General features: G+C 40.8%; 1 protein-coding gene across 3 annotated transcripts; it reads right to left on the reverse strand.

Annotated features, from left to right (window-relative positions):
* Positions 1 to 354: 354 nt before the first annotated feature.
* On the reverse strand, positions 355 to 16,850 carry TRA2B (transformer 2 beta homolog). Of its 3 annotated transcripts, none has more exons than XM_075556174.1 (9): positions 16,668 to 16,850; positions 7,587 to 7,720; positions 6,417 to 6,579; positions 5,467 to 5,655; positions 4,544 to 4,659; positions 3,117 to 3,200; positions 2,563 to 2,622; positions 2,066 to 2,136; positions 355 to 1,607 (listed from the first exon to the last, which is right to left on the reverse strand). In XM_075556174.1, the coding sequence occupies exons 1-9, from the start codon at positions 16,701 to 16,703 to the stop codon at positions 1,597 to 1,599; spliced, it is 864 nt and encodes a 287-aa protein (XP_075412289.1). In that variant the 5' UTR covers positions 16,704 to 16,850; the 3' UTR covers positions 355 to 1,596. The 3 variants fall into 3 exon arrangements, with proteins under 3 accessions (XP_075412289.1, XP_075412287.1, XP_075412290.1); XM_075556172.1 differs by having other exon boundaries at positions 2,066 to 2,139; XM_075556175.1 differs by lacking the exon at positions 7,587 to 7,720 and having other exon boundaries at positions 2,066 to 2,139; positions 16,668 to 16,841.
* Positions 16,851 to 25,388: the final 8,538 nt, after the last annotated feature.

The following is a 25,388-nucleotide window of genomic DNA, read 5'->3' on the forward strand; positions in this document are numbered from 1 at the left end:
AGTCACTGGCAACAAATATCCGAGAACCATTAGTTACTCTATTTTCAATCATTTTATGCTATTAAGAACTCAAGGAAACATGCACTACCGAGTTGAACCTCATTTCTAATACCACCAAACAACAAACTTTTTAGTTCGTTATAACTTGATATAACTTATCTTTTACTGTAGTGCACAGTATGTCCCAACAAATATTGCAGCCTAATTGAGCGGCAAGCTTTACCTTACCATCATCCATCCCATTCTTCTCCTCGAATCTAGCCTCTAGGACACACCTGCTCTGGCTACATTTCAAAGAACAATTTTGTATGAAGGCATTGACCATAACAAAATGGGTTTTAAGTAATTTCCAGATACTTCATGTACTCCAGTTTTATTTATCCGGTCCAGCAAAAAACACCAAGGTTTTGACAAATTAAAGAGATGCAAATAGTTTTCAATTGCTTCATTTCCCAATTGTTACCTATTATGGGTAAAAGGGAATAGAAGTCTAAATTTAGACTACCTGGGCTCAGATATAAACATGGAAATTAAGGGCACAGCACAGAATTATTGAAGATTTAAACCACAAAGAATACCAGAACAGAAATATACTTCTTGTAAACTGTAGAGTTATACCAGTAAATTTTCTCTTTCCATTTGAGTTTATTTAAACAGGGCTCTCAAAGCATTTGAGTGAAATTGGGCCTCCTTTGGTAAGCAAAAGACCTAAAAAGAATATTTCAAAACTGAACAGGCGAAGTCTTCAGTTTCCCCATCATCTTTCATGCTGTACTCTGCATCACCCAGTATTTTTCACATAGCATAGGACAAAATTACATTTGAGGTGGAATGTATTGTCATTTGCCAATAAGTAGTTGAAATACCATATCCCAATGTAACAAGCTCCAAGAAAAAGCCTTTTTAAGGCATACATTGGCTAACTCTTCTTATTCCCTGCTGTATATATTTACTAGGTTACATAAAGCAGACAAATCCACAATTAAGCATTAAGCATTTGCTGTATTGAAATATCTTTAGTTCTAATAAGACTAACAGTACAGAGTTACAGAGCATAATTTAACACTTAGTTGTTGCAAGTATATTAAGTATGGTACTTTCAATGAACTGGACGACAAATGGGTATTTCTTTAAAACTTTACTACCAACAATCTACTCCAAACATTTCTGGCTAAGCATTGACGTGTTAGAAAGAAAAAAAAAAATCAAACTATTTCCACTTCTTTTTGCCATTTGGTAGCAATTTACAACACAGGCTTTGATCTTCAGAATACCCTGGATTCAGTAAAAAACCTTTTGAATGAAGTTTTGTACAATAGAAACTTCTCGGCAGTCAAAATTTAGACTGTAAAAAAATACATGCAAAACATACTTTTCTGAAAACACTTAACTTTGAACAAAGCACCAAACTACACAAATGCAGAATGAAAACAGCATTTCAACTCCACCAAAAGTAGTCATCATAAAAGGTGTAAAAGTCACCTAACTTCTTCACTAGGCACTGTTCACTTTTTAACAGGAGACAATAAAAAAATATTGCCCACAATCAATATCCCAACTCTAGGGCATGTTTCAGAAAGTCTTCAACTTCATGCTTTAATAGCGGCCTAGAAAAAAAAATTAAAAAAAGGTTTAACGTACAATTTATCTCATACACTTTGGAACGATCAATGCACTTACAACAAGTGAACTCCAAACTTTCCTTTAGCCCCATGCATTACTTTTTGGGAGTCCTGGGGCTTGGTTTCATTTGAGGTTGTTAACTGCCAAGGCCAACAGCTCCTCCAGGAGAAAGGCCTTTTTACTCTTCAAAAAGACAGTGCTACTTCCCCAAGTTAAAATGGATTCAAAGGCAGTGAATTTATTTGGAGTTTATATAGATATATTTAACTGATACGCACCCCCTCCCCAGCTATTACTACCATGGTTTAGGTCTCTGGATGATGTGAACAACCAAAATACTTGGTTGATATTAAACGTTAAGAAATAGGACCGAAGTGTACAAGAAGGTAATGGCAACAGTTTAATTAGAAACATTAGCAGTCATATAAAAAACAAAACTTACGAGGTGAGTATGATCGAGATCTGGAACGTGACCTGTATCCTCCACGACTATAGTAGGGAGAGGGTGACCGTCTTCTGTGAACAAATTTCAAAGCTGTCTAAGTCTCCATAAACCACAATGAGAAGTACATCAGATTACACCATCCTTGCCTACACTCTCAATCATCAAGGCCACAAAATTGGCTATACTCCAGCGTCACCCTCTCTATAAACCTCAGGTTAACTATTCCATGAATTGCATTTAACTAGTAAAATAAAGTTCTTAAATTTATTTCTAAGTTCACTCCCAGGATTTCATTAGTGTTTTAACCATATCATAGCTCATTCAGGTACACAAAATGGTTTAGTGGCCTCTAGCACAAAATCAATTATTTTATACACATACCACGTTAATCTGACTAACAACTATTTTCCTTGTTTACGGAAATCTATTTTCTGTGATGGTGTCAAATAGTATAAATATAAAAATATTCATAGGTGAATTTTCTCTTGGCCTACCGATAAATTTGATCCCGGTCTTGAGCGGCTCTCCATCCTCCTCCTCCACCACCACCTCCTCTGTTGAGGTAAAAAGGACACACATTTTAATATTGAAATAATTCATGAATAATCACATTCTCAAAGTATGAAAAGACTTGAGCCATTTTTGTTGCCCTTTTTAGTAGCACCAGGCCTGGAGTTCTCTGGTGGCTAAAGTAAATACCATCGCCAAGACTTTAAAATCTTTATCTGCCAAAATTTTCATCTGTAAAATGTCATTAGTAAGATGGGTGTTTAAGAATAAACTAAACAATTTTAAAAGAACAAAGACCCAACATTTTGCTGATAAAAACGTGGACGCTCTAATACAAAAACTAATTTTGGTCTAAATAATTTATTCAAACTATTGATCATTCCAACAAACAAGATTTTGATAGAAATCTACGCAGAATCCCATTGCTAAAATTACACTTGTATCTACGCAATGAACGAAAGTAAACATGCAAATAGAAGTAACATCTGTAGATAAGTGGTTCTGACATTCAGTTTAGGATCCATGCAGTCTGTTTTACCTGTAGGATCGACTATAGTAGTCGCGATCATCATAGCCTCGATCATATCCTCTGTCATAGTAGTCCCGACGGCGTGAACTGCCACTATGAATAAAAAATAAGCCTTTTACAATACCAGTGGTTTTTCCAATTGAGACTAGATATACATGACATGAGCTCTGTGGATAAGGCTGAGAAATTGTTACAGCATAACTCTCTAGAGGGGGCAGAATGGTACTAATGTTTTGCATTATCCTCTTCAAAGATAACAGACCACTCACTGCTTTGTTACATACATACTATATATACTAGTGTATAAGCGGAGTTCTTCACATTTTAAAGGCAGTTTTTATGGCAAAATTAGGTGCCTTGGCAGATATTTGGGTTGACTTATATGTACGAATTGATCATGTTCCCAAACCCATGTGGCCTACACCTGTCACTGTCCGTTCAGAAAACTACCCATGCTGGAACATGTGTAAGGGATTCTCTTCATTTGCTCTCACCAAATTACACATAAAGACACTCCCTTCCATTATCTGACATACTAAGATGAAACATATACCCCATTATAATCCAGCACACTGAATACAGACATTTGTTTTTACATGCAAGGGGGACAAAGGGTAAAAAATGTAATTACTAGTATTTAGATCAAAGCTTGTATATCCTTTAGAAAGTTTAGTGCTAACTCCTTAGCAAAGCTTTTAAGAAAGAAGTAGATTTCATATAAACGCTGAAGACCTATGTGTGCATGGTGAAGAAGGCTGATGGAGGCTGGCTATTGCATCTGGGGTCTTATAAAGGCTTGAAGTAAACAAGCGGCCATCTAGTCCAGAAGCAACCAAGCCCACATGGAAGAAGCCTGCACGATCATGAAGGGTCGAGGAAACCTGGTATCAAACACTGGGGGGTGGGAGAAAGAAGAATCTGGAAAACACAAGGAGTCCAGGAGAGATGAACCCCTCAGGACCAGTGGAATAGAAAGGGGGAACTGATCACAAGGATCTACATATAACCTTCTCCCTGGGGGACAGACAACCGAAAAGTGGCTGAAGGGAGAAGTTAGCCACTGCAAGATATGGTAAAATTTATAAATGATCAAGGGTTCATGGGGGAGGTAGGAAGAAAAATGAATGATGGGGACAACGAATGTGTATGTGTGCTTTACACAATTGATGCATTTGTGGATTGTGATAAGAGTTGTATAAGCCACCATAAAATGATTCAAAAAAATGAGTAAGATTTAAAAGTAAACTCAGACGTATTACAGAAAGTAGAGTATTTACAATGAAAAAATACTGAATGTAGTTTAAGTCAGTTACAAAAATTAAAACCAGACAATTTATACTTTGGGAAGATAGCCCCGAAGACTATTCGGAGTGCATACCCTTAGGGCAAAGGAAGCAAGTTGAAGGAAGCATACTATATTCAAAATATAAACTTACTAGGTAGGTCTCCCCATATAAATGCCAGGTGTTGGGGTGTGTGGTCTTTTCGTAATGGAGAAATCAACTCTGATCCTACGGCCATCAAGCTCCATTCCATTGGCACGCTCTTTAGCCTACAAAAGGTTAAATGTAAGGTGTTAATACATTCCCTCAACAGAACTACAAATGAACATAACTAGATAAAACCTATCTATCAGCTAGTTATTATCCAAGTCATTTTAAGGTGCCCAGAACTTTAAGATTCACACAATTTATGTAAGACTTGTTTCTTGAAACTGTTATGACCATTCTACACAAATAAAGGTTTGAGACAACGCAAATTATTTTATGCATTTGGCTTTGACTTAATTATTTAGGTTTATAATGTTGAATATTCTGACCAAGACCACATGGATCAGTCTTAAGTTATGGATAACTTCTCATTTTATTTGGATTCCTTTATATCATTATCTTTATACAGAACTTTTTGTCTTCACTGAAGTCAAATTACTATTCAAATTTGAAACCACTCAGCAACTTCCTATTCCTTTGTCTACATTGATATTCTAAGGTAAAGGGTTATTTAATAATATTCATTCATCCTTCAGACCATCTTCTCAGTTTTTTGGTGGTCCGGCTCAGATCTGTGTTGAATTAAATGTGGCAAAGAGCAAAGAATTGGGGTATTCATTATTTATAATTACTTAAGTGGAATGATTGGGTCACTTGTTCCAAGTCATACTTTCTTGCTAATTACGCTTCTTAAAAAATGAGGTTATCATGAATGACTAAACCCATTCCAAAATTGCTTATCTTTGAACTCAAGTTAGTGTTTTCTTGTTACTCAAAAAGCAAACTGTCTGTATCCAATTAGTTGGTCCATTAATATTTGGAATTGACACAATCACTTTTATGAAGGTACAGATAGATTTTCCACTTACTTCCTTGGCATCGTCTACATTTTCAAAATATACAAAGGCAAATCCTCTTGAACGCCTGGACTGTTGGTCATATACGATAGACACATCAGCAATGGGGCCATACTTCGAGAACACTTCTCTCAGGTCTCTTTCTGTGGTGTATAAGCTCAACCCAAACACTCCAAGACAACAATTGGGATCAGGGTTTGCCTAGAATTACAAAGAAATTAATTTCAGATTTTGAAAACTTCTAAATCATAAAAACAAAAACATGTTATTTCAGAGAACTTATCTTAGCAATTCATCTTCTTAAGGATTTATTTTGGATCTTTATACACATTTCCAAAGCGGATGTTCAGCTCCACTTCTGTGCCCCCCCCAAAGGAAGCAATTTAAAACAAACCAATATATATGCATACAAACGGGAGGCTTTCAATCACCAAAATCGAAGGCAATGTATTGCACTGGGAACCATTTTTATAGGATTAATATATACAAATGTTTGTACTAGTTTGTAAACAAAGCCCAATAGTGAAAATGCTCAGATTCGGTGATCTCCTTGTTTCCCTTAAAGATTACAGCACAGAAAATATCACTGGAGTTCTACTGAGAATTCCATTTCATTCTCAAACTTGTCTCCTCTTTATTTAACAAACCACTTGTCCCTTCCTACCCCACCCTCTAGCCCCAGAAGCTTCTTTAAACCCTAGCCCAAAGCTTTAATGTAAAATGTGTGTCAGGTACTAGTTATGTAAATATTGGGTGACACACTTTTGACAGAGGGCTGAGGTATACTAGTCAATTTTTCTTTAAACTATGACGAATAGTCCAAAATAAAAATCTTATTTTGAAATTTATAATCACTTAAAGGTGGATCTCGAAACACTACAATTCCAATAAAATCAGTTATAACTTCAAATAACAAGTTCTTCTGTTGCTCCATGGTTTTAAAAACAAAAAAATCACCTTACCCGATTCCCCACATGACGCCTGCGAGTAGACATGGGAGAATGACTGTGGCTGTGCCGCCTACGATAATCTCGACTGTAAGACCTGCTACGGGATCGTCTATGGGAACGAGACCGAGACCGAGATCTTGTGTAATGCCTTCGTGAACTTCTTCTGGACCTAGACCTGCAAGACAAAAGCTTCAAGGTTAGGACCAAATATTGGACAATAGGCATGTTAGTTTATTGACTACTCTAGTCAAAACTTTCAAGTGAGCGAACACTTACACAGACTTCAGACATACACCAACATGGCACCAATTAACTGAGATCCTCACTTTTCTTTACTCAATTAAATTCTTGCTAGGAGAAGTTCTCAAACCACAGATCTCTTCAACATTTGTTTAAATTAAATGAAGGTTAAATGGACATTTAGTAGCTTTTGAAAACCACGAAACATGCAACAGTCTACTAACTTACTGCGCCCATCTCCTCCCCCATTAGAACACTCCATTTTCTGCTTCTCACAACATGCTCACCATATTCAGTTAGCAAGAAACTATTATCACCATCACAAGTTTAAAAACCAACGAGTGGCTCTTGACTAGAACAACCATCCATATGAACTTGTTTATTTTAACCAACATTTGTTTCAGAGATAAAAGGGGTTACTAATTATGCCTGAGTCTCAGGCTTAAACTGGCAACGTCCTAGTCATGTTTACCCTTTTCAACCAGCACTAAAAAAGCAAAGGAAAGAAAGCACTGCAGCACTGTTTGATACACACATGTAATATGCTACACCCTACTTATTCCTCACAGGTATTGCATTGTTCTGCAGTATAATTGCCATGCTAAGTAGCCTCCACAACTCCAAAGAACTAGCCCTATTGCTAACCTCTTCATTTACAGATAAAGAAACTAAGGCTGAAAAAGGTTAAGTAATCTATCTACCCAAGACAGCAAAAATAGAGGTAAGAGTTGAACCCTGACTCCAAAGCACAGGCTCTTAGCCATTCAATATTCTGCCTCCCAGAACTTAAAGAATGAACTTAGAATTAAGTTCATATCTGGTTACCAATATTAAAAAAGGCCAACAAATAATCTAACCCTCTCTACCTTCCTGGTTTACAAAGCACACACCAATTTCAGAGCTAAGTGTAACAGAAGAAAATGCCGTGACAGTCTTTCTTACCTAGATTCAGATCTGGACCTGGACTTTGATCTGGAACGCCTGGAATCTTCCTTGGAGCGAGACCTTGCAGGGGTATGCCTTGCAGATTTCCCAGATCCATGAGCACTTCCACTTCTGGAAGCAGAACGGGATTCCTACACGCAGATTTCAAAAGTTTAATTTGTATACTTTCTGGGCAACTTCAAAAACAAATAAGCTGCTGTGAGGATAAATGGTGAGGGAAAAAGTAATCCCCTTCCAAGGTAAGAAAACATAGGTAAGGGTTGGAACTGTATACCTGGTATTATAATTTCCTTGCTCCAACTAAAGTTACGTCAATTAACTCGTCCTTTCTTCCACCTTTTGGGGCAGCAGGTTTAAGAGTTATGACCCCATTCCCTTTAGAAAGGGGTGCAAAAGTCAAGCAGGAAAGGAACTGTCCAGGGAATGATCCATAAAGACTAGGGTAAGACAATTCTTTCTAACTATGACACCTACATTTTATTCAGATTACAATCAACAAAGCCTATGAAAATTTTAAGTTACTTTAAAAGTTTTACGGTTAAAAAAAACCAAAATAAAAATATTTTAAAGACCTAAACTTTTAAAATTACAGTTTTTAAGTACACCAAGAAATAGGATCCATAATCCTATTCAAAATCAAGGACCATCTTTATCCACCTAACAATAGTGGACACCCTACTAAACTCTAAACTAGTAACTATAGTTATTAACAGAAAGGCACTGATCTGTGCCGATGACCAGAGAGCTTGCCAGAAACTCACAGCTAAATAAATAAATCACACAGACACAAGGAAACAGATTAGATCTGAGGTGCCTAATCTAGGGGCCTGGAAGGCAGTTTAAAAGCCAAGCAAAAGCCAAATCAAGAGCATTAACTATGTAGGCTTCCATATAAAGATAGGCAGGAAACATAGGGAAAGGCACAAAAAGATGTCAAAAGCAAGCAGCAAAAAGGGCACAGGTAACTAGTTCATCCACAAGCCTAAGCAAAACACACCCACCCACCAAACTCACTGTCATCCAGCCCATGCTGACACACAGTGCCCCTAAAGATCAGAGTAGAATTACACCCATGAGTTTCTGACACTAACTCTTTAAGGAGTAGAAAGTGCCTTTTTCCCTCGCTCGAGTGACTAATGGTTTTGAACTGCTGACTTTGCAGATCGCAGCCCACGGAGTAACCACTACACCTCAGGAGAACGCGCGCACGCAAGCACACACGCGCACGCAAGCACACACGCGCACGCAAGCGCACACACGCACGCAAGCGCGCACACACGCACACCAATAGAAAGGCACAATTCAGTACAATATAGTACTGAAAGTAAGTTCTACCAAGGCCCTGGAACAGTAAAGGGGAGAGTAACAGAACCAAAAATCTGCTCTCTATAGTATCAAAATCAAGGAAACCAGGAGTCCCTTATGATGACCCTGTAGACAGCAGAACTGCACCTACAGGATCATAGGAGCAAGAAAACAAAAAAACCTTATCTTTCTCCCTCATAGTTGCTGGTGGATTAAATGATCTTTTGATAGCAGTCTAATGCGTATCCCACTACAGAGGCTTCCATTGGTAACCCAATTTAAGCAAGTTAAAAATAATATTTAATCTAGTGATTCTTTCCATCCAAAAATTAAGAGTAGGTGCAAAAGGAATAGTTATCACAATAGATCTCCCCACTCTCAAAATGACATTGTAGCACAGAACACTGAAAATCTTTCCCATTGCTCAGAGAAAAAAAAATGATGAATAGGAAATAATTAAACAAATTTAAAAGGGAGAAACAAAGAGTAACAGCCATTAATAGAATTCAGGACTCTAGCCAGCAACAAAACTCTAAGTGCTAAAATAGATTTCTGTCATTGTGTAAGTTTTGATTTAAGACATGAATTGACAGCAGTCCTCCCCCTTCTATAAAGAGATTTCAAAGAAAAGGAAGATGTGCCAACAGCTTTCTTAGTACCCAAAGAACTAGGTCCTGAATTCTCTAATAAATACAGAGATGTTTACAAGTTTATAGCTAACGTCTCTGCCCTTTGACACAGAACTAGCTAAGCCTCAAAACTAAAAGGGGAGGAGGGAAGGTTTAAGTCTAATTTAGTACCACCATCTAGCTACACCAAACAAAAGCTAATGTGTTAATAGTTAAAAGCAAGAACTCTAATGTTACAAGCTTTTTATTCCAATGCTATAGTTTACACCATGGAATGGATAACAGAAAATTTCCTGAAAAGGGGTGAAGAGAATATGGATGCTCCATGTAAAAAGCTAAAATACCAATTAAATAATTTTAGCATCAGCCACAACCTAGAGGTAAGTGGGCAGAAAATCTAGATTTCCACTAAGCCCCTAGCTTTAGACAGTTTATCCAACTAAGAATATAGAAACAATCTTGATTAAAGTTTCTTCAAGAATTTTAGCAGTCCAAGTTTCACAAATAATGCAGTTAACTGTGAAATACTAAATTGCTGCTCCTAAACAGAGCAGTAATGTCTTAAAGACTAGGAATAAGAGGGAAACCATAGCTTTGATGCTTTAAGGACTCAACTGGTTATGATTCCTGCTTCCGCCTCCTTACACCTTGTGGCCTGTCTGAGGTCTACGGTAAGGCATCCTCAATTTTAAAGAGACTTTGACTAAGCGGGTGGTGGTAGAGGTTTCAGATAAGATGGAGTCCACTGTGGTCCCATTTTAAGTTGCTCTCTCCCACAGGAGGATAAATGGTATGTCCCCATCAAGAACCACCCAGGTCTCCTGCCTTAAAGCCCCATGGGAACGAGTAGCCTACGCAACAGAACATCTCTTTAACCTCAACCTACTCTTTTTAAGTAATTGAAAATGCAGTTAATATTAAATCAAACTAGTTCTTTAAACAAGCCAGGATTTTTAAAAAAGCACACAATTAATGTGAAAACCTGGTCTTACCACAATAAAAAAATAAAGTCAGCCTGAACAAATATGCCAGTTGTTAAAGTAGCCTCAAGTAACTGGGAGAAAACTAAGGCAAAGTAGAGACCACAAAAGGCCAAGATTTACACAAGACTTAAGTCCTTTAGGATGGTTTCTTCAACAAATGGTATTTAAGGCACCTTGAAAGTGCTTTAAGATCCTATTTCTAAGAAGGTTGCCTTTATTTCAGGAAGAATCACTCAAGATACCACTCTTAGCCTGACTTTTCCTAGTTGGGAGAAGGCAGTTGTTGGCTGGGTAATATAGGGCATGCTTAACGCTCACTCCCCCAACCCTGCAGCAATTACAAAAAATCGTGATTTTTCCTCTTCACTTGTGGGTGAGGACCAGGAACAAAACTACCTTTATAATCTATCAAATTCCTATCAACAGCTAAATGCTAGAAGCGAGAGTAAAATAAGGCATCTGCTAACACTATACTGGTTTAGTATGCAGGAGTGTGTGTGCACTCCCTCCCTGCGAGAGAAAATAGAGGTAAGTAAGTCACAAACACCAGGAGTTAGATGAAAACCTAAGGGGGAGACCATTTATGACCACAGTCACCCACACTGCAGAACTACTCATTCCTGCCTAATATTTGACTACAAAGGGTTAATTTTTAAAAAAAGAAGAAAAAGAAAAGGCATTTCAATCATTTGACCAAGCAATTAAAGTTAGAATTACCTAATTTAAACGTTTCCCCTGGAAGGCACTTCTTAACCCTGTATATATTTTCTTCTATTAAACAAATAATGCATGCATGTTTAGCAAAATATACAGGGACACATAAACAGACTAGTAATTACTTAGCGTAGTGCTTTCTGATTCCAGATTACTTCTTATCTTAACTTCATTTTTATTTCTTTTCTTCATTCTTCCGTTTCAAATTCTGACTTCTTTCATCTTCCCCACTTCTCACAAATTGCTCAATATTCTACAAGTGGGACTTCTGGTCTGATAATTAGCATGCATTCTTTTATTTTTTCAAATTTCAGCTTCACTTATTCCTGAGCTTCAAATACTCATTTATAAAACTTGTCAAATGACGACTTCCGCATTTTCCTTCTTCAACATTAACCTTAATAGAAAAAGAACAGGATGAAGAATATTTTAAAACTCCAGGATAAAATCCAGTGCCAAAACTGAAACTAGAAAAATCCCTTTGGTTTTGGATTTAAAAAACAAAACAAAACAAAGAAAACCCTAGAATAAATATGCAGCTCAAAAAAACTGAAGCTAGTTGCCATTCTAAAATGTAATTTTTATTTGTCTACTACTCCAAATAGACTTAATCATGCTTAAGTTGAATGTGAACTGTTCATGTGAACATTTACTGTTCATTTAACATTTTAAGAACTAAAATTACATTTCACACTTATTATATTCATCAATAGAAAATGTCAGTGTCAGTATCTCTAGTCCAAGTGACACATTCATACAAAAGTGCAAGAAAGGAAAGCATGGACTATTTATACAACGATCTCAGAGATTCGGGGTTAAGGAAGTTTTACAATATTGTGATTTTCTAGGTAAGGTCAAAGAATATATTTAATATCACATTTTTGCACTGCATATTTAAAGACTGTCAAAATATCAAAGAACCTAAAAATTTGGAGCTTTAGTGTTTAATCCACCTGTAGAAAGCTGCTCTAATAAAAATAATTTGTACAGCATGGATAGCCCAACTACTAAATTTAGAGCATTTTAAAATCAGAGGAAAAAATATCAAGTTAACCATGCGATAAACTACCAAGAAAAACAACAAATTTGAATCCAAACAGCGGGCATTTTCACGAAGCGTGGCAATATCCTCACCCCAAAGAACAATACTAAAAGCTTCAGATATACAAAAAAGGAACCCTAGTTTAAAGGTGGCAAAATTGGGAGTATAGGCTCATCTCAACTTATGCCAACCTAGCAAATCAATACAGTATCAGTGTTCACTGAGCACTAAACAAAACATTTCCATAAGCACTCCAATTTCCTGTCTCCTTCAAAATATTTTATTACTGCGTTATCAATGATTTGCTAACCTAACTTTTCTTTGTTGAGGCAGAGCGGTAAACCCTAAGTCTTTCTCCCCTGCATTATTTTTTTTGGGGGGGGGGGGGGGAGGTAAAAAAAAAAAAAAAAAAGAACAAGCCTTTCTAATTTAGGTCAAGATCACTATGTCTACCAGAGGAAATGTGATGTAATTTCAAAGGTTAACATCTAAGCTATCCTTTAATTGTTGAACTTTGATTAATCCAGAAGAAAACTATAATATGCCTTTAAAGGAGTCACAGCAATTGTCTTTTTAATATCCATCACTAAAATGTAATGGGAGATATTTACTGGCAACATAAATGTAATCATGGAATCAGAATGCCCAAGCAGATTTCCTCTTAGGGCCTCCTAAATATAAGTACAGATACCGTAGATAAACGTGTAAGACTGAATACTGGAACAGAGGTTAATGTCCTATTTTCATTATGGATGCCTTCTGCTGTTATTTGTACCTCTTCCAAATTCTTTTTCATATTCAAAGAACACCACACACAACTGAGTATATATTCCAACTCAGTTTAATAATTTCAAGTGGCCACTTTATAAAACCTAAGGACTAACCATTGGTCTAATATTATGCACATTGTTAAGAAGTCTCACTTAGAAACAGACTCATCCTACCAGCAACACAATTTTTGTTAAAATCATTCCAGGAGTTAAAACAATAGCTCACGAGGAGCTTTAGTGTTAACAAAAACGAAACTAAAAAATTTCCCCAGAAAGCTTTTTGGGACATTCTCATTAAGATGACTGGCAAGACAATGGTTTAAAAATTACAAAGAGGACAAAGAAAACACATCATTCTGGTCTGTAAAAAGGGCAATACAAATGTTTTTTTCTCCCTGTAGCCAAACAGTACGACAAATTGAATTGATAGGAAATCAACATCCCATCTCTGGTTCTAAAGTCTACCTCTCATGGTGCCTTCAAAGTGTGAACCAACTGAGAAAGTGCTGTTTTGCATGTAAAGGTAAGAAGGGTGGGGTTTTTTTAACAAGGGCTTTCACACCAGTCTGAATTCCTCTTCAGTCACCTGACAAAACCTGTAGTACTTACCTTATAATTTCAGTTTGAAAACACCACCTTCTATTCCCAGACAATTATTAAAGCATTCTTATAATCAATAAACTCATTTAAGTCTGCTTTCAGAAAGAGCCTAGACTATCACAGTTAACTGGACTCCCGGTAGTACCAAACATTTCCTTCCACTTGACATTAAAGAATTAGGTGAGATATTCTTTAGGAAGAAACAAAAGATCTAGATGCTTCAATTTAAGAGTTAAGGGTTTAAAAACAGAACACAAAAAGACAACCGAAGATCAGGAGGAAGAAAACTGCACAATTCAAAAGGCAGTTTTGATGGGATGCTGTATTTGACTGAAAACAGTACTTAGACGAGGCACTAGTATTTTAAATACATGGCTTCTTACAAGTAGCCAGTATTCTATTAAAGTATTTGCCAGGTCAAAATATATTATTTGCTAGTTTAATCCAGATCGCTTCACAGAAATTAAAGCCCCATTTGGGTCCTTACAATAGTTTCTTTATTGTTGCACAAACTAAAGAGATCACAACTGTTAAAAGGGTATCATGTTAAAAACTGACTCGACATCATACACAGTAACTCACATACTTCTATGCAGACATTAGTAGACCTCAAAGATTTATTCAAAGTATTAATACTAACCCTACAATCCCTAGCCATTGTTTAAACTTGCTAAATTAAGCTCTTAATTCTTTCAAGTTGTGAAGGAATTAAAACTGTTAGAAAGCACCCCCACTAAAAGGTTTGGTAATTTGATAAGTACTTGAATTGAAGCCACTTGAGCCAAGATAGAGATTTTACCTTTGCACTTGGTTTGGCTAAATTCAGGAAAGCTAACTGGCTAGGAAGGCAGTTTTAAATTGCAACACATCAACTTTGAGATGCAGAAATGAGCACACTTCAAACCCCACAGCTACTTTGCCCTCGCTAATTAAGTACTCATTCCAAAGTAACACATGTAGTCCCAGTAAATAAATACGGCAGAATTGTATGCAGACCAATTCTAGAACAACCTCCACATATAAAACCTTGCTGTTCAGGAATGTCATCTTCTGAAGTTTAAAACCAACCCAAAAAAGCTCAAACTCACTGTCATCTAGGCAATTCGGACTCCTCTACACTGCATACATAGGGTTTCTGAGGCAGACAGGTCAGCTTTCTTATAGAAAAGCTGCTCAGTTTTAAATACCAATCAAAAGGTTAGCAGCCCAGTCACTAAGCAGTGCCACAGGGGTGGGAGGGGGGAAGCCTCTTGGGAATTGAGTGAGGCCATGTAGGGTTAGGATACTGAACAGGGAAGATTCCACTCGCAGAAACCATCTGGTATTGTAAATTCAAGAGCTTCAAGTTAAAACTTCTTAAACTCCAGAAGTTAAATAGGAAGCATCTCCACAATTACCTTGAACACACCCACCATAAACTTTTCATAGCTTGCAGGCAGTTCTTAAAAATGGAAAGGTTTGACCATTCAAGTCTGACAGGTCTACCTTGCTTTTAATTGTTCTCTCCTAGAACTTAATACCTATGGTATGCAACGAAGTCTAGAGCATGTCGTTTTTAAGGAAAAACCGAATTGGTAGATCTCTAGTTAAGATAACAGTCTCTCTTCATCAGCAGTCTCAACCCAGGACCCCTTTTTTCAACTTTTACAAAATAACAGCGTATTTATCTTCGGGCAGTTTCCACCTTGGCAAACACAGCAACTCGTTCACTAGTACTCAAGCTCTCCTATCCCTCTAACAACGGAAATGAAAAACCCAAGGACAAGTCTGTTCTAAAGCTTGTGGTCTCGATCCAATCGCCACCCCCAAGAAACTAAGGTCCGGTAATCCCATCACATCTGGCCCCAAGTTGCCCAGTAAATCCCCCCGCGTTCTAGAAACAAAGAGAAACAGGAAGCGGTTCCTGAAAGAGACCCTCTCGTGACGGCAGTCTCGAGGACGCGCTCCCTTTTGAGCAGACCTGAGAATTACTCTTGAGACCTTGCCAAGTTCTACCAGCAGAGGGGACCGCGAACACGTCGTTAAAAAAAAAAAGGCCAAGAGTAAAACCCCAAGCGCTACACCCAACTTCTTTCAGCGCCAAGCTCGTCCGTCCACGTGGCTCATTACTTCTCTCCCAACCGCCAAGCTCGAAACCCACTAACGTTTTCACCCTCTTCACAAAATGGGGCCCCCACCCCCCCTTCCACTCAGCTGCTTCCTAAGTGTCGCAGAGCTGTTTTAAATTCTCGTCATTTAACCAGCCCTCAACGTCTCGCTCGGTAAATTAAAAAAACAAACAAAGCCACTAACGGCGCCATCAAGGAGCCCCCGGCAGTGTCCCTCCCACGCGAGGAAGGTCGGTCCGCGCCACGCCCCTGTCGGGTCCACGACTCCGCTTAGCGGCCGGCGCGCGTTCGCAGGGACGCCCTTCCGGCCCCTCCTTTCCAAAGCAGGCCGACAAAGCCCGCGCGGTCCCGCCCCACCCCCAGACCAGGGCCCGCGCATGGCGGCGCCTCCTCCCGCAGCTCGCTCTCCCGCCTCCCGGCAGAGGGAGGGGGCCGCGACCACCGTCTTTCCCGGGGCCCAGAACCCGGTCTCGTTGACCTCCCCCCTCAAAAGCCGGCGAAACCAGAGCCTCGCCGCCCGCTTCCCGCCCCGCAGGCGCGCGCAGGCCTCGCCGCCGCCATTTTGTGCCTCTGGCAGCGCGCCCAGCTCGCCAGCCAAGATGGCTGCGGCAGGCGAGCAACGGCGAAAGCAGATCCCGCTCCCCTCCCCCAACGCCGAGGGGACGCCGCGGCCATCTTTAATCTCACTCCCCCCTGTAACGGATCAAACGGCCGTCTTCGGCAGGAGAGACCATGTCCTCCAGCCAGCGGCCGCTCTCACGACCCAAAACGCTACTTACGAGGGCTTAGGAAAGAAAAAAGCCCTTTCCCAACCTGCCCCTGCGCCTTCGGGGCCCAGCCCGCTGCGTCCCGGCGCGAGGCCAACAGGCCTCCAGAGAGGCGAGAAGCTGTGAACACACAGCTGCCCTCCGCGCCACCTCTACGTACCCGCTCGCCGTAGTTCTGCTCGCCGCTGTCGCTCATGACTCCGGGCTGCAGTCGCCGCTCGATGCGCTTCAGTCGAAGCTGTCACCCTCCCGGGCCGAAGCAGCCGCGTAGAACGCAGCTTTCAGAGCCGCTCGGAGACGAAGCACTCCACGCTGCCTCCTCACAGACTCTAGCGCTGGCGGATGTGACGCGAGGCTCCTTAAGCGCGCCCCGCCCCCGGCCAGAACGCGCGCTTTCTTGGCCCCGCCCCGTTCCCCGCGTGGCCTGCCTTCTCGCTCTCCCACTGGCGCAGGCTGGACCGGACGTGACGTCAGCGCAGCGCTCTCCCCACCCCGCCCCTCGGAAAGCTCCACCCTCCTTCTGGGCCTCGGAGGCGGGAAAGTGATTGGGGCTTCTGTGGGTTTGGAGGGTGATGTCGTCTGGGGGCTCTCGGGATCCTTTCTGGAACCTTCCAGAGCAACCGCCGTGGATGGGGAAGGGAGAAGTCCCCTTCATTTCTCCAATTCCCTTCATCTTTTTTTTTTTTCGACTACACTAATATCTCTCGTGAGCGTTCCCTTGGTTGTAAAGGGCAGAACACCAACATTTCTTTGTTTTGTGTAGCTTCAGCTGTAGGTTTTTTTTTTTTCCTGAATAAAACCTTCGAGTCTTCTAAATGCCAAGCCCGTTACCAAGTCTAGGTAGACAGTAATCAGATAGTCTGTGAGCTAATGCCGGGGAGCTGGTTAAATACACACGGAATCGGTGGTGCTGTGGATAAGGGCAGTGGGGCTTGTTCAAGGCCACCAGGCACTCAGAAAGACGAGATGGTAAAGATTTACCGTCTCAGAAACCCCAAGGAGCCATTTTGCTTTATGCTGTCGGATTGCTGTAAGAATCTACTTGATGGCAGTGGGTTGAACACAATTCACCTTATAATTTTTGAAAGTTTAATTGGCATGTAATTCACATATCATACAATTCAGTTCAACCACATCAGAAACAGTCGTACAATTATCACAGTCTGTTTTAGAACATTTTCTGTGTTCTTGTACTCATAGTTTTTAGCTTCCCATCTCCCACAACCTCCTTTGCCATGCCACCGAGGAATCCTTAATTCGGTTACTATCTCTACATTTACCTATCCTGGATTTAATTATACAGGAAAACAACAGTGGTGTCCCAGATTAATTGTAGAGATGCCCGATTATGCAGAAAAAAAATCCTTAAGTTTTGATTTTTGATCAGGTAAAATCCATTAGAATTGACATGGTGTTGTTTTAATTAATGTTCTCTGTTTTACCTGTCTGGGTGGGTTCTACTAGCCATCGCAATGGCTATGGATTTTGAGATCTCCTTTTCTTAAAGGACAAAGTCCACAGAACTCAAGACAGAATTCATGATGAAACGGGTAATTTATTTATTATTAATAAATCATTTTATTAGGGCTCTCACAGCTCTTATAACAATCCGACTAGATCAGAGCAAGTACACTGGTACACAAAGGAGCTCAAAACACAGGGAATCCAGGACAGATAAACCCCTCAGGACCAATAAGGAGAGTAATGATGCCAGGAGGGTAAGTAAAGGGAAGGTGGGGGAGAAAGGGCAAACAAATCACAAGGATCTATTAGAACCCCTGCCCAGGGGGATGAACAACACAAAAGTGTGTGAAGGGAGACATCAGGTAGTGTGAAACATGAAAAAAAAAGTGTTCATGAGGGAGGGAAGGTGGGGGAGGGGAAAATGAGGAGCTGATACCAAGGGCTCAAGTAGAAAGAAAATGTTTTGAGAATGATGATGGCAACATATGTACAACTGTGCTTGACACAATGGATGTATGTATGGATTGTGATGCGAGCTGCATGAGCCCCCAATAAAATGATTTTTAGAAATCCAGGGAGGGAATTTTTGTCATGGAATAAGCAAGACATCTTGACACCTGGAACAAATTCAGGTTGAGTCTACAGGGAGATCAACTGGCCAAGTATGAGGTTTTATCTGGCATAATCAACATTGAAATGATCTATGTTTGATAGTAAGGCTGTTCCAGGCCCACACCTGTGAATAGAGGGGATCTGCCAGTGGCTTCATCTGCAGATGGGTTTTGGGATCCCACTGACCTCTTCAACCTTCCACAAATTGGGTGTTCACAATTTTAGCTCTGATACTTTTCTCTTTGTCATATTTGAATTGTATTGTGGTCATCTTTAGATCACACAAGCTGGCGTGTTTCTTCCATGTGGATTTAGTTGATTCCTTGCTTAGATGGCTGCTTGTTGGAATACAAGCCTTAACATTTTTTATGCAAAACTCAACTATAATAAAATGTGTCAAGATCAAGGCATAAATTACTTTGTCTTATAGGTGGCATTGTAATAAAAGTTGAAAACCAGTGGCTTAAAAAAAGAAAGAACAAGGTCACTAAAGAGACACGAAAGAAAAATTCAAAGTGGTTGCTAAAGAGACAGAGACTTCTTCTCCAATCCCTGGAGTGGCGAAAGCAAATGGAATAAACGATGAAGTCAACGAGCTGAGGAGAAAATCTCAGCTTGAGAAGTGACATGTGCAACGACTTAGCGTGAGAACAACAAAAGGTAAGAACGCACACAGCATATCTGAAACTGAAAGCGTTGAAGAAGAAAAAAAATCAAGCCTTGAGTTTCAATCTTGAAAGGGTCTCTGGGCAAAATATTGAATGATGCATCAAAAGAAGATGGACAGAACACCCAGAGTCATGATACCGAAAGAACCGGTTGACCTTCAACCACTTCAGGAGGTAGAGCAAAAGCCAATGGTGCTGAAGGAAGAACATCAAACTGCACTGAAAACATTAGCTTACACAGAAGGCTCCAGGAATTGATGGAACGCCAGTCGAAATGTTTCCACAATCTGATGAAGCTCTCACTCGTCTACGCCAGGACATTTGGAAGGCAGTTAATTGGCCAGCTGAGGGGAAGATAGCTATACTTGCACCAATTTCAAAGAAAGATGACCCAACAGAATGCTCAATTCTAGAACGGTATCATTGAGATCACATGCAAGTAAAATTTTGCTGAAGTTGATGCAACAACTGTTGTAGCACTACATTGACAGGGAGCTGCCAGAAGTTAGGTCAGATTCCCAAGAGGACATGGAAGTAGAGATATCATTGCTGATGTCTGATGGCTCTTGGCTCAAAGCAGAGAATTCCAGAAAGGTGTTCATTTGTGTTTAATTGACTATACCAAAGCATCTGACACTGTGATCCATCTTGCCAAACTATGGATCGCCTTGAGAAAAATGGGAATTCCAGAGCACTTCATGGTGCTCATGTAGAAATTGCACTTGGACGGGGAGGAAGTTGTGGGAACTGAACAAGGGAATACTGCATAGCTTAACGTCAGGAAAGGTGTGCTTCAGGGTTGTGCTCTTTCACTATACTTGTTCATTCTGTGAGCAGAGCAAAGAATCTGAGAAATGGGATTATATGAAGACAAGTGCAGCATCAGGATCGGAGGAAGGCTTATTATTAACAGCTTGCAATATGCAAATGACACAACCTTGTTTGCTGAAAGTGAGGAGGATTTGAAGCACTTGCTGATGAAGATCAAAGATTGCAGCCTTCAGGGATGGATTGCAACTCAATGTGAAGAAGACCAAGATGCTCACAACTGGTCCAACAGATAATGTCATGTTAAATAAGAAAATACTGAAGTTGTCAAGGATTTTGTCTTGCGTGGGTCCACAATTAATGCATGTGGAAGTAGCAGTCAAGAGATCAAACAACACATGGAGGAAATCTGCTGCATGAATCCTCCTTGGAATATTGGAAAGCAAGGATGTTACTTTGAGGACAAAGGTGCCCTGACCCAAGCCATGGTATTCAATTGCCTCATATGCATGCATCGACACAGTGGTTGCAACAATGAAGTCAAGTACAGAAACCATTGTGAGGAGGGTGCAGGACAATGCAGTGTTTCCTTCAGTTCAGTTGTGTATAGAATCACTGTGGGTCAGGACCAACATGATGGAACTTAACAACAACAATGGAGCGCAGTGAAAGCTCTGGATAACAGAATGCTAAGGGTGGCCTGCTCAGAAATTTCATGAGCAGAGTATCCACATTGATTAAGTCTCCACTGAATCTCTTCTGTCCAGGACCGTGAACAGTCTTATCCTCAGGCAGAGGGCATTAGCCTGGGGAGTGGCCGTCTCCCTCAGGGGCTCGTCCGAGTGTGCCCTTCATGAAGACTTCTGTACTGGGTCTGCACAGTTATGAGTCTTGCTCTGATTGCCCTGATCAGAAGGCCCTGGATGAATCTTACAAGCTCTTCTGTCTAGTCTTGTCTGTCTGTCATGGTCCTGTTCTTGCTTCTGTCGTCCCAGGTGTAACTCTGATATATTGATCTGCTGTCAATCATGGTTTCGTGACAATTTCCTTTGCCCTCACATGTCCTATTTACACCTCTGAATCTCTGAAGCTCTTGGACACCCTTATGGGCCTCATGCTAATGATCTCCCTCATCCAGATGATGTACCTTTGTTTAGACTTTTTCTGTTTTGGGCTTAAATTGTATTTCAAATTTGGAATCTTTTTATCCCCTAAAACAAGACTCAAGCTGGACATAGAGTGCCCACTATAACCACAGTCTCTGGCAAACCTCATGCTCAAAATTTAAGCTCTAACACATCTAGATTTGATTATTCTTCTAGACGATAATTTCACCTGCAAATAATGGTAGGTTCAGCTCATCCATATCATTATCTAGCTTATTTCTTGCCTCTGCCTGACACAGTGACTGACACAATGGGCTCACGCATGGGACCAATTGCAAGGATCGTGCATAGAGTACTGTTGGGCATAGGGGATGGGTTTGAAGGCACCTAAGTACTCACCTGATGTGTGGTGGGCTGCTAACCACAAAGTCAGCTGTTAGAAACCACAAGGTCACCAGCTATCATGAGGGCGAAGATGGGGTTTTCTATTCCCACAAAGATTGACAGTCTCAGAAACGCACAAAGGCAGTTCTCTGACCTACAGAGTTGCTTTAAGCTGGAAACGTCTTGATGGCAGTGAGGATATTTTTTTTGAGGCCTTATATAAGTTATACGGAGTAATCAACATATTTAAAGAAAGAGAACTGTTGTAGTGAATTCTTCTGTGCGCTCCTGAACGGACTCCAAAGTTATTTCTCTTACAAAAGAAGTGATACTTTCATACAGTGAGTTGGAAATTTCCATTCCCACCCCAGACATACTGAACCAGAATCTGCATTTTAAAAGGATCCCCAGGACCATAGACATATCAGAATCACTTGGGAATCTTATTGAAACGTAGCATCTGCTTCAGTATATCGAGAGAAGAAATGTGAGCTCTCACAGGGAGTCCACACACAATGAACGGGTCGGACACCCTGGCACTACCTTATGTGACTGTGGCTTTGGTGCTTGTTCTTTGTAAGACGAGAATGCCCGCGTATCATCTGAGGTAGACACTGATCTAGTATTCACAGTTGGTGTAAGTAGAACAAATCAGTGTAACTGGTCTGTAATTTACAGTCAACCACAGTCCTGACTCTCAACTTTCAACCAGAGTAAATGATCTCCACCAGGGGGTGCCAAACCTCAACCAGAAGATGCTGCTGAAGGGCGTGGACTGAGGCGTAGGCTGCTGTGAGGTGTCATGGGTGAAGCCAATTCCAACTCTTCTTACTCATAGAGACCCTATAGGACAGGGTTGAACAGTCCCTATGGATTTCCGAGACTGTAACTCTTTATGGAGTAGAAAGCCTCATCTTTACCCTGTGGAGTAGCTGGTGGTTTCAAACTATTGACCTTGTGGTTAGCAGCCCAATGCATAACCACTACACACCGAGGGCGCCACATTTCCATCTCACAGAGACCATATATGACAGAGCAGAGTTGTCCCATAGGGGTGCTAGGCTGTCAGCTTTAGGGGAGCAGATCACCACGTCTTTTTTCTTGCAGAGCTGCTAGTGGCTTCAAAGAACCAACTTTTTTTGGGGGGGTGGGTAAGGGGGTTAGCAACCAAGTGCTTAACCATTGCACCACCAGGGCCCCTTAGAGCACATATAGATCTTGAAACTAAATCACCTAGCTCTGAAAGCTCATCTCAATAATTTCATTTACCTTGCAATAAATGTCCCCACATTTTTGGCAACTGATTCTTTTTTTTTTGCAATTGGTTCTTTTGAATACTACCCACTGTGCTTAGTTAAAGTTTTACCTTAAGAAGTGACATAATTACAGAAGGAAAGGCCAAACAGAAGTCTCTGGAATACTTTTTCCTGTTAAACTAAATGTAAGGGAAAAAAGTAATTAGACTCTAATTATAGCTTTGCTACTTGCTACATGTGTGGATTTAAGCAAATCCACTTGCTTTCTCTAAAATCCCCTTAATTTCAGTGTCCTGATATGAAAGATGAAGGCAAGAATACCTAGATCACAGGGTTATTATCCGTATTAGATGTTTCGGTGTGTATGTGATACCGTGCTGGGAACAGACCAGGCAGTTCGTTTTGCGTGTGTAGAATATATGCTTTACTCTCAGTTGAGTGGGCCATAGGAGTGGAGTGGGGCTGCAGCCTCTAAGTTAGGCCAATAAAATTCTCCCCTCTGAGGGGTTCTTCTTCCCCAGCCCCTACATGCACACTCACATTGCTGCTCTGGAAAACACAGGCTCCGCAAGGCCATAGAGAACCAGCAGAATGAAGATTTCCAGCCTCTTGAAGACAAAGTATTGCCTAAAAGTAAAGTACACACACACAAAAAAGAAAAGTACACAAGTATATTTTTTATCTAAATTCCTGGATGATGTGAATGGCTAAGTGCTTGGCAGGTCACTGACAAGTGGGCAGCTTGAACCTGCTCAGAGGCATCTCTCAAGAAGAGCACTGAACAGTCCCCGGAAGCACAGCTCTGCTTGGACACACACAGGGTCGCCATGCCTTGGAATCGATTGGGCAGTAAACTGGTTTGTATTTTATTTTCACCTGACAGAATCTGGCACCGAACATCTAATGATTAAAAAATTAATCATTTTATTGGGGAGCTCTTACCAATCTTTTTTTAAATAGTTTTATTAGGGGCTCATACAACTCTTATCACAATCCATAACACATCAATGGTGTAAAGCACATTTGTACATTCATTGCCCTCATCATCCTCAAAACATTTGCTGTCCACCTAAGTCCCTGGCATCAGCTCCTCATTTTCCCCCCTCCCTCCCTGCTCCCCTCTCCCTCATGAGCCCTTGATAATTTATAAATTATTATTTTGTCATTTCTTGATCTGTCTGACATCTCTCTTCACCCACTTTTCTTTTGTCTGTCTCCCAGGGAGGAGGTCATATGTAGATCCTTGTAATCGGTTCCCCCTTTCCAACCCACCCTCCCTCCACCCTCCAAGTATCACCACTCACACTACTGGTCCTGAAGGGATCATCCGCCCTGGATTCCCTGTGTTTCCAGTTCCTATTTGTATCAGTGTACATCCTCTGGTCTAGCCAGACTTGCAAAGTAGAATTGGGATCATGATAGTGTGGGAGGAGGAAGCATTTAGGAACAAGACAAAAGTTGTACCTTATAACAATCCATCATTCCATAGCATTAAGCACACTTGTACATATGTTACCATCAACATTTCTAAAACATTTTTTTTCTACTTGAGCCCTTGGTATCAGCAACACTTTTCCCCCCTCCCACCCTCGTGAATCTTTGATCAATTATTTATTATTATTTTTATTTTGTGTCTTACACTGTCCGTTGTCTGCCTTCACCCATATTTTGGTCTTTCATCCCCATGGGACAGCTATATAGCCAATCTTGTGATGGGTTCCCCTTTCTACCCCTCTGCCCCCCATCCCCACTATCTCCCTACCCTCATGATATCACTACTCTCACTACTGTTCTTGAGGGTTTTATCTGTCCTGAATTCCATGTGTCAAGAGCTCTTATCTGTACTAATGTGTGTACTCCAGTCTAACAACATTTGTAAGGTAGAGCTGGGTCATGGTAGTGGAGGGGGGTGAGCGGGAAGGAAGCATTAGTAACTAGATGCATGTTTTAATGTGTTTAGGAATGATGTGTGTTTCGTCAGTGCTATACTGCACCCTGGTTGAACTGTCCCTTCCTTGTTATCCTTTTGTGGGGGGATGTCCAATCACCTACAGATGGGCTTAGGGTCTCCACCCCAACCCCCCTCTTTCACATCCATATAATTGTTTTGGAGCGTTTGACACCTGATATGTGCTCCTGTCGACACCTCTTTCTTATACACATATATGAGTGTCAATGAATTTGTTTCTCTAGTCTACCTGGACTAACACACTACTCTTGGAAAGGTTTCTGATTTTTGAAAGGTACAAGGGTAGTTCTTCTGTGAAGAGTTGTGAGGTGGTTAGTTTATTGTGCCAACCTGGCTGATAACATGTGGGGTTAATCGAAGGGCGGAGGGATAAATGGCTCAGTGAGCCTTTCTAGTTCTCGGGTCTCTTGCTTTGTGATGGTCGGACCAGGGTGCAGCTGCCTTAGCCAGTTCCTTGCTTCAGCTGGCAAGGCTCACTTCCTGCTAGACATCGCTGAGGAGAAGCCACATGGACCTAGCCTGGCCCAGCCATGTGGAGACCCCTGCCAGCACTGAGATGATTACACATTCGCTGACTCAACTTTCCTCCTTCAGTCGGCATCATTGTGTGTGTTTTGGGAGATGGAGGAGGACTTTGTGGATTGATGTTGGACA

This window comes from Tenrec ecaudatus, chromosome 8, assembly GCF_050624435.1.
Source record: "Tenrec ecaudatus isolate mTenEca1 chromosome 8, mTenEca1.hap1, whole genome shotgun sequence".
NCBI lineage: Eukaryota > Metazoa > Chordata > Mammalia > Afrosoricida > Tenrecidae > Tenrec > Tenrec ecaudatus.

Bases quoted from the DNA above. Each gene is read 5' to 3' on its own strand.
- TRA2B (XM_075556172.1), bottom strand. From the start codon at position 16,703: ATGAGCGACAGCGGCGAGCAGAACTACGGCGAGCGG. The intron at 7,721-16,667 runs GTACGTAGAGGT...ATCTGCGTGTAG, and splicing joins AGCAGAACTACGGCGAGCGG to GAATCCCGTTCTGCTTCCAG. The intron at 6,580-7,586 runs GTAAGAAAGACT...TTTGTCTTGCAG, and splicing joins AGGTCCAGATCTGAATCTAG to GTCTAGGTCCAGAAGAAGTT.